Below are 9,331 nucleotides of genomic sequence, written 5' to 3'. Positions count from 1 at the left end.
GGTGTTTCATGACTAAGTAGGGATTATAGACTTTCTTGCAAAGACTGGCCGGTGCCTAAACAGTTAAAGGGGCACGGAGCCATAAGTGCAAAGAAGAAGAAGAATTATAGACTTTCGGTCCACTGAACCATTTTTACACCAAACCAAACCAGAGATTATAGATTTTCCTAATTAATAATGGAGCTTTATAATAAGATATAAATAATGATCTTCAATGAGAGGCTATAACCTTCAATTAAAGAATATATATTTGTATATTCTTTACTTCTATTTTAAGTTTATGTGGCATAATACTTAATAAAATTAATGGTTTAGGTTGTCAAATTAGCGAAGAAGAATTCTACACCAAAATTTTCGGAGATTGAAAAAATATTATTATTGTCAATTATGTCATGTCTTTCTCCCTTGTTATAGTACACTTGTTATAGTAGGCGATTTTTGGCGATCGTATGGTACATGTACCAAAGTGTACCAAACTATAATTTGAAGTCACTCGAACTATAGTTTGGTACACTTTGGTATATGTACCATACGATCGCCAAAAATCGCCTAGTAAGGTGCATATATGGACCGATTTAAGTTAGTCCATACGCCACACTTGTTATAGTACACTTTATGACCACAAACTACCAAATTACAAGATAAACTATTAACATTCAAATTTAAGGTTGGAGATTCGAGACTTGAGAGCTGAAATTTGAGATTGGAGACGAGATCTAAGATTTGAGAAGCGACTATGAATTCGGGCCTCAGTCTTGTCTCTACTCCAGCTCATAGACGTATAATATACAGACTGCGCGTTCCCTATCTTTGCCATGTTAAGAAAATGTCTTCAACGTGGAGAGAGAGACAGCTGGTATTGAATAGTAGCCTCATCTTTGTCTAGCGAAGTAGTGGAGAAAATGATAGATAGAGAAAGAGTTACTATTCAAAGTATGTTGTCTCTCTCAACGTTGAAGACATCTTTTCAGCCAAACGCGCAGTCTATATATTATACGTTTATGCTCCAGCTATAAAATTCCAGTAGTGCTAGTAAATGTTGGAACATATTTGACATTCATAGACTCCTTTTGTCTTGCGACCTTATAAAGTTGTTACACACAGGATTAAGCAACTAAGAAGGAACTGAGAATATGCCATATAATGAAGAATACATTAAAAACAAAATAACCGAGGGATTAAAAGCTTCACATGTAGTACGTAAATCGATCTTTTTACTACTTTTTTTTTTTTTGTTAAGTATGGCATAATAAAATACCATTTTACTAGGAACCTAACCTAAGTCGAAATTCTTGCCGATTAATTTTGATCTAAAAGTAGTCTTTGGAGTCTGACACAGTTGGAACATTCTAATAAGGAAGAATGCAGGGCAAACTGCAACTTGCCTTAATCTTCTCATTTGCTGTTTTTTTGAGATGCTGCATTATGTATCATGGCTATAGTGGAGAGGGTAAACCTCCTATGTATGGAGATTATGAAGCACAACGACATTGGCAAGAAATAACCTTGAACCTGCCCTCTGACCAGTGGTATATTAATACCACAGAAAATAATCTACAATATTGGGGATTAGATTATCCACCTTTAACAGCATATCACAGCTTTTTGTTAGGTTATATTGCCAATAAAATAAACCCTTCCTTTGTAAAATTAAAAGAATCTAAAGGACTTGAAACCATTGAGCATAAATACTTTATGAGGCTGACTGTCCTAAGTGCAGATATTATTATTTATATACCAGCAATTGCATATTTTTTTATAAATTTACATATATACAATAATTATCCATTTAATCAGTCCAATATATTCAAGTTTCGAAAGAGTGATGCTGTTCTTTTGACAGCACTGATTTATCCTGGATTGATATTAATAGATCATGGACATTTTCAATACAATTGTATATCTTTGGGTTTTTTCATTATTGCTGTAGTTGCTATAATCCAAAATTCATTTATTCTTAGTTCAATTTTATTTGTCTTAGCGTTGAACTACAAGCAAATGGAATTGTATCATGCTTTGCCATTCTTCTTATACATACTTGGAAATCATATGCCTTGTAAGACAAAATCTTGGATTTCTTGTATTTGTATGTTGATATGCATCTCTATTACTGTATTATTAACATTTTTTGTTATATGGATACCATTTTTGAAAAATAGAGAATTATTTTTCAGTACAATGGTTAGATTATTTCCACTTGACAGAGGTATATTTGAAGACAAAGTAGCTAATGTTTGGTGTACTATCAATATAATCTGTAAATTACAGCAACATTTTACGAATACTCAATTAGCTAAAACTTGTTTAGTACTAACAACATGTGCAATTTTACCGACTTGTATTAATTTAGTTTTGTCACCTATAAAAGAGGCATTTATAATTTCTCTAATAAATTCTGCCTTAGCATTCTTTCTATTCTCATTTCAAGTTCATGAAAAATCTATTCTTTTGATTGCAATACCAGTGTTAATGTATTTTCATAATGATCCCCTTCCTTGTTTTTGGCTATTGATTATCTCGCATTTTAGTATGTTACCTTTATTTATAAAAGATGATCTATACTTTGCTTATCTTGGCACAATATTATTTTACTTTTGTTCTGTTTCTTGGATGTGGTCTGATATACTTTACAATTCAACATACGCAAATAGTTTATCAAATAAAGTTACAAAATCAAAATCAAAAAATCAACAATTCAATAAAAACCAGTTTTTTTTATGCTTTTCAAAATATAATAAAAAACCTTGGCTTATTATTGCATTCTATGGATCTCTGTTAGGTATATTATTTTTCTCTGTTATGATCAAATGTGTCAAACCACCTGAGAAATATCCCGATTTATTTCCAGTTCTAGTATCTATTTATTCATGCGGGCATTTTCTTTTTTTTTTTGCGTATTTTAATTATATTCAATTTACTTTAAAAAAGGACATTTCTTTTGAGTAAAGTAAAATTGTATTGAATAATATAGTATGAAAAAGTATAGTATAGTTAAAAATATAAAAAATATACAATGTATAACAACAAATAACATGTATAACAATTATAGATAATAAAACATACATGTATATGTAACATTGATATTTATTACTTTTTATAATCTCTAATTTATCAATTATAATAATATAAATAAAATTTTATCGCAATTGATATTTTTTAGAATGTATACATTTTTTAGAATATGTACATATTTTCTGCTTTCCACATGCATATCTTGCAATTCAAACTAAAGGTGCGGTCGAAGTATTACTGCAAATGTTTCAAAGCATCATGCTATCTTTATTCTACATTAACAAGAAATAAAGATAAAATGATGCTTCGAAACGTTTGCAGTAAGGCTTTGACCGCATCTTAAGATGTATAAAACTAGTCTATGTACCCCAATAGACACATTTGTGAAAATATTGCACAAAAATGGCATCATGAATGGCGATCTCATAGTTTTTACTCTAGAAACTTGATCTTTATTCAATTTACATTAAAGTCAATAACAATCTATTTCTATACACAACTTTTTAGTAATAACTCTACCCTGATAGGAAACCATTTACAAAATTATGTGACGAAATCTTGCACTAAAATTGTAATTTGCAATTATACAGACATATTTTAGGAAATAGATGCAAAAACATTGATCTTTTCTGAAATATTTGTAGTTGTTTGCAAAATTACTTTCCAAATACTATTTCGGCAAAAGAATAACGATATGGCGAATCATCTTAGCAGTATATTTGCAAAATTAATTTCACAAAGAAATTGTCCAATAATTGAGAAAATAAATTCAGCTCTGTGATGTTTAAAATATGTAGAAATATGATTGCAAATGAAGAAATGCAAGAAATCGTCGTCACTCATGATGTCATATTTGTGCAATATTTTCACAATTTGCCTATTGGAGGTATATACTGTGAAAATACATAACGACTTTTTCGCAATTCTTGACAAATATTATTTACAAAATTTTATTTCGACAAAACTGTTGCGAAATCATCTTATGGCGAATCATCTTAGTGCAATCATTGCAAAATCGTCGCCATTCATGATGCCATTTTTGTGCAATATTTTCATAAATGTGCCTATTGGGGTACATAGACTAGTTTTCCAATTTTTATAAAATGTTATAAAAAAGAAGTAATTCAAGAGCAAGTTTTAAATTTATCTATAAATATTGTATTATCATTGTGTGTATAAAAAAATACATATGTTATATAACTTAGTAGCTTTAGAAAAAAAATATTTCTTCTTTTATTGTAAAGTCAATACCAATAGAAAAATGTATGTGTGTATTTTAATAATTTATGTTCTTTAATCATCTTTATTCAACTTTGGAAAAATATTAAATGTAAAAATATTGTGTGTTACAGGAAGTAATAGATCAATCTGATGGTTGTGGTTCTAAGTTTTCAGTAGTTATTGTGTCTAATTTATTTGAAGGAAAACCCTTACTACAACGTCACAGGTATGTATAGGCTGTTTCAAAGTTTACTTCCCAGATAGCCAACTGAGTGCAAGTTGTTGGCAACTTGCCACAAATATTACTTATATGTTTTCAATGTAACAAAAGGGTGTATCCTGTTTTCAGTATGTTCTTGCCAGCAACAGTTTTCAAAATATAATAACAGCAAGTTCCCAACAACTCATCGGCAATAAACTTATATTATTTTTCTCAACTTATGAATAAAAATCATTGCTCATATATTGCTCACATATTGCTGATTCACTTATCATAAACATTGACTACAACAATTGATTGATAAATAAAACTCAGTATATTGATACTGAATTGACAAAAACATTTTCGTTGCATTAAATAAAAACAACACAACAGCAATTGGCAAGCAACTTAATCTATACAATGATTTACTTTATATTGAGTTTTCATATTTGGCTATCTGGGTTAGTATTGACAATCTATAATATGATATATTATAGAATTATAATATATTGCAAGTAAATTTTAAAACAGCCATAATATGTATTCAAATATATATTTTGTTTCTTTAGATTTGTGTATTAAATTTTAATAACTTAAAATATATAATACAGGCTTGTATATGGAATTTTTGAAGAAGAACTGAAGACAATTCATGCTATTTCGCTAACAACGTTAACACCAGAACAATGGAAAAAACAAGAACTTAATTGTTATTAAATTTTTTTCTATAATTGAAAATACCGCTAACAAAGTGACAAAATTTGCCTTATAATTCATATCTATAATTTATATTAATATCCAAGGAGATAAATATCATTTTGGATTTTTGATCTCAGATAAATATATCTTTTGTGATTTAAAGGTATACCTAATCTTTGACTTTTTACAGTCTAAGGTCTCTATTCAGTGTCTTGTCACATAAATTTGAAATTAGAAAGATTTGTATTAGTGAAATAAAACAAAACATGATTCATTTGGCGGTATCTGCTCCAGGCAAAGTGATTTTAACTGGAGAACACGCAGTGGTATATGGAAAAACTGCGTTGGCGGCTAGCTTAGACTTGCGTACGACCGCTGAACTAACCGAGTTACCCGACTTTTCAAATTCAACAAATATCAAAATAGAATTTCCTAATATAAATCTGTTTGTAAACATACCGTTTCAGATATACAAGAGCTACTTTAGTAGCAATAATTTTAATTTTGACTTTAGCACAAATAGTGATCGATTGCACAGACAAGTAGAAGAGTTTCTTCCTTTAAGCGGTGTACTCGTAACGCCACAGCAAAAGTTAAGCTTACAAGCATTGTTTTATTTGCTGGTATATATAGCTCACGAAGAACGAATAAATGTTAAACCTTTTCGCCTTCATTTGTTTACACAATTAACGATTAACTCGGGCTTGGGAAGTTCAGCTTCATTCGCAGTATGTCTCGCGGCATGCTTTTTGCGATGGTCGCGTTTGCAGAAAAACATCATTATTGGTTTTGAAAAAAATGATCTCGAAAATATCTCAAAGTATGCTTTGAGTTGTGAGAAAATCATGCACGGTGAGCCTTCTGGGATCGATAATAGCGTGTGCACATATGGATCAATAATAGAGTTTCGACGAGATGAGCCAGTAAATGTATTATCAGAAATCCCAAGTATGGAGATTCTTTTAGTTGACTCAAAAATTATGCGGAATACAAGAGATCAGATAACGCGAGTAATGGAGCTGAAACAGTCGTTTCCCGAGATTGTTAAGTCTATTTTGAACGGTATCGATGATGTATCAAAAGCGGTTCTTGAAGAAATTAACGTAATTTGCAACATAAATCTGGATCATCCTGAACCTCTGTTGGTAGAACATAACAAATTAGGAGTAAGTCTCATTTATTGTGAACTTAAATTTTATTTTAATTACATGTTTTTCCTGTATTACTTGTTTCTATCCTATATGATTATTAGTTATAATCATTTTTTACGTATGCTTTGCAGACTCTCATACACATGAATCAAGGATTGCTGAGTGCACTAGGAGTATCGCATCCAAAGCTAGATATTATTTGCTCAATCGCGCAATATCATTCATTATATGGAAAACTCACAGGTGCTGGTGGAGGTGGATATGCATTTATTTTATTGCCACCAAACATTTTAGAAGAAGTCGTCGCAAGTGTAACAGAACAATTAATTGCAGAAGGTTTTAATGTTACAAGAACCAAATTAGGTACCACTGGAGTAAAAATTGAATAATAACCTGTTAAAATATCAGTGATAAATACGAAATAACAAATATCAATGTTCAATATTTTCAATATTTTAGGCTGCGTTTTAATATTTATTGTCAGTGCATTGTAAATTTATAGTACATCCTTGACGTGAACTATTAATGTAGCAATGAATGGCAGAACGCAACTGTTACAGTTGTTTGATGTGTGTATTACACACACACGCACACACACACACACACACACACACAGAGAGAGAGAGAGAGAGAGTAAAGTGTATTATAGGGTAAAGATGCCTATTATGAGATAGTCACCTAATACGAGATAGCGAACTATTTCATGTAAACGGCTACAAATTCATAACTATATATTTTTAACACATTACTTGCACAAAAACATCAAATTTTTTGTTAGTGTCACTGCCGAAGGTGACGTGGTTAGGTGACGCTTACGCGCACAGAAGAAAAATAATCATTATAACTTTAAGATATGTATTTAACACTTTTATGTCATAGGATTTACTGTCATTTCAATTCACTCAAATGTACACATGCACTATATATAAGATATTTATCACGTAGTTTTGTCAATTTATTGCATATTTTATCGGTATAAAACTTAAACTTTCTACAATTTTATATGCCTTAATATGAGACACTAACCCGCTCTTAATATGAGGTACTTTATATTAGGAACTGTCAAGTTCTTTATTTGATGTATTAGGAAGTTTTTAGTAATCATATTTTTAGATGGAGGCAAAGAAGAGGCAATCGTAGTCTCACAGTCACTTAAAGGCTGTTACGGCAGTAAGAAGCAAAAAAATGAAATATTCAAAAGCATCTAAACAATTCAATGTCCCTAAGCATACTATTAAGCGATATGTTAAGAATCTGACGATAGTTCTGTTGCTAAAAACTTCCTATAAGAAAGAACCCAGCAAACAGAATATATCAGCTATATAACATAGAAATAACACGTAATATAACGGCTGTTATACTCTATTAACATCAGTCTTATATAACTTCTTTTTATAATTGTCATATAATTGTGTTACATATTTATTATATTGCTTTGTTATTACCTGGCAATGACATTATAACAGCAATAAAATTGATATGGAATATGTTACATAACAAATGTTATCTGAACTCAACATTGTTTGCTATTTAACATTATTTATCAATATATAATTATTGCAATATAACAGCGATGAAACAGTTACATAACTTTTATAAAATTCTATATAACTGTTAGGAAATTACTACATTGTCGTTGTTAATAACAACATATATATTTGCGTTTTTGAGAAGATTGAGAAATTAAAAAATGTGCGTGTATGATGTATTAAAAAAAGTAAGTATAAAAATTTTATTAAATTATGTTTTCAGCTTGTTGAATATTTAACTGACAGACTGGAGTCTAGCAGTCTGTCAGTTACATTCGAAGCGGGAGAACGGTTTGCGTCCTGTTGCGTAATACTGATAACTACGTGACTGCCATTTCCGCCTTTCTTTTTCATACCGAATATCCATATTCATAACGTATCTTTTCTTATCCATAATCTTCATGATCTTAAATAGATCATTATTTTTGTAAGTTTTTATTAAAACACTGAAGAAGATCCCATAGTGGATCGAAACGTTTGTCAAAACTTTTTTAAAATCTTAGAATTATAAAAGAATTATATCCGAACATCTGGTTAGCTTGGTATTGCCATTTCCTTAATTCTTTTTATTTAAAAATTTTATTAATCTTATTATTATTTTTGCATGTTTTTATATATATAAAGACCATATTGCACGTGACAAAAGTTAGTCGTAATCGTAAGGTCGTAAGCAAATAACTAACTATAATCACAAGCCAACATTCTAGTGTAAGATTTGCGATTTCAGTTAGTTAAAAATAAAAACAATTTTATTCACTTTCACAGTTACAATATCTTTTCTTACAAATGTTTTACTTAAACTTATAACTCACAAAGTATCACTTATAGGTAAGCAAACGGCACGACCGAGATTAACTGTCGTTCGGCCATGGTAACTGGCTCGCGCGATGTGATGTAACAGACTGACTACGCCTAGGTTCGAGGGCGCGTTTTATAAGGCCTGAAGTTGGCCATCAAAGGTTCTGGAGTTTTCCTTATTTGGTAATAAGCATTTTCGAATGGTAGAGAATAATCTGGAATGTTCTAGATTTGTTTACGTGTTAGAACAAGCGTGAGAGATTACCTTATATGATAAAGTATGTTGAAGGGCTGACGGTGCGTCATGGTCCTATCGCTAACCGTCGGCTTAAGATAAACACGGAAAGTTCCAGAAACTACACGTAGAAACTAGATTATATAAGCTAGATGATGATCACATCTCCCTCCTTATAGAAAAATTTGATGTGTAATCAAATTTTATCTAGGAGTCTACGGAATGTGTCGGGTTCCACTTGGTGACTTAGAGGTAAAACTACTCTAGTAAAACTTCTCGACCTCCGGTGTAACTTACATGTGCTTGATTTCCAAAACTGCAGTGGTTGTAACAATTTCCGAGCAATTGTTTACTAAGATTGATAACACTTGAAAAGAGCTCTATTTTATAAAGGAAAACAAAAAGGATAGAGCCGAGGGCTATATATCCTGTTAAATGAAGGTAGTACATGAATCTTTCTTTCCAGGTGATCGTTCTGTGATTG

The 9,331-nt window shown here is 30.8% G+C and overlaps 2 protein-coding genes across 5 annotated transcripts; both read left to right on the top strand.

The window, feature by feature from the left end:
* The first annotated feature begins 893 nt into the window (after positions 1-893).
* LOC109862366 (bolA-like protein 2) lies at positions 894-5,400 on the top strand. Of its 4 annotated transcripts, none has more exons than XM_020442394.1 (3): positions 894-933; positions 1,011-1,196; positions 1,270-2,985. In XM_020442394.1, the coding sequence occupies exon 3, from the start codon at positions 1,363-1,365 to the stop codon at positions 2,944-2,946; it is 1,584 nt and encodes a 527-aa protein (XP_020297983.1). In that variant the 5' UTR covers positions 894-933; positions 1,011-1,196; positions 1,270-1,362; the 3' UTR covers positions 2,947-2,985. The 4 variants fall into 4 exon arrangements, with proteins under 4 accessions (XP_020297983.1, XP_020297985.1, XP_020297984.1 ...); XM_020442396.1 differs by lacking the exon at positions 1,270-2,985 and adding exons at positions 4,365-4,459; positions 5,047-5,400 and having other exon boundaries at positions 925-1,196; XM_020442395.1 differs by having other exon boundaries at positions 925-1,196; positions 1,416-2,985.
* Positions 5,311-7,838, top strand: LOC109862367 (mevalonate kinase). The gene is made up of 2 exons (XM_020442397.1): positions 5,311-6,300; positions 6,417-7,838. Exons 1-2 carry the CDS (start codon positions 5,401-5,403, stop codon positions 6,672-6,674), a joined length of 1,158 nt encoding a protein of 385 aa, XP_020297986.1. The 5' UTR covers positions 5,311-5,400; the 3' UTR covers positions 6,675-7,838.
* The last annotated feature ends 1,493 nt before the right edge of the window (positions 7,839-9,331 follow it).

Source organism: Pseudomyrmex gracilis, unplaced genomic scaffold (genome assembly GCF_002006095.1).
Source record: "Pseudomyrmex gracilis isolate BER0280 unplaced genomic scaffold, ASM200609v1 scaffold_1671, whole genome shotgun sequence".
NCBI lineage: Eukaryota > Metazoa > Arthropoda > Insecta > Hymenoptera > Formicidae > Pseudomyrmex > Pseudomyrmex gracilis.
This window is presented reverse-complemented; position numbering and strand designations above follow the sequence as displayed.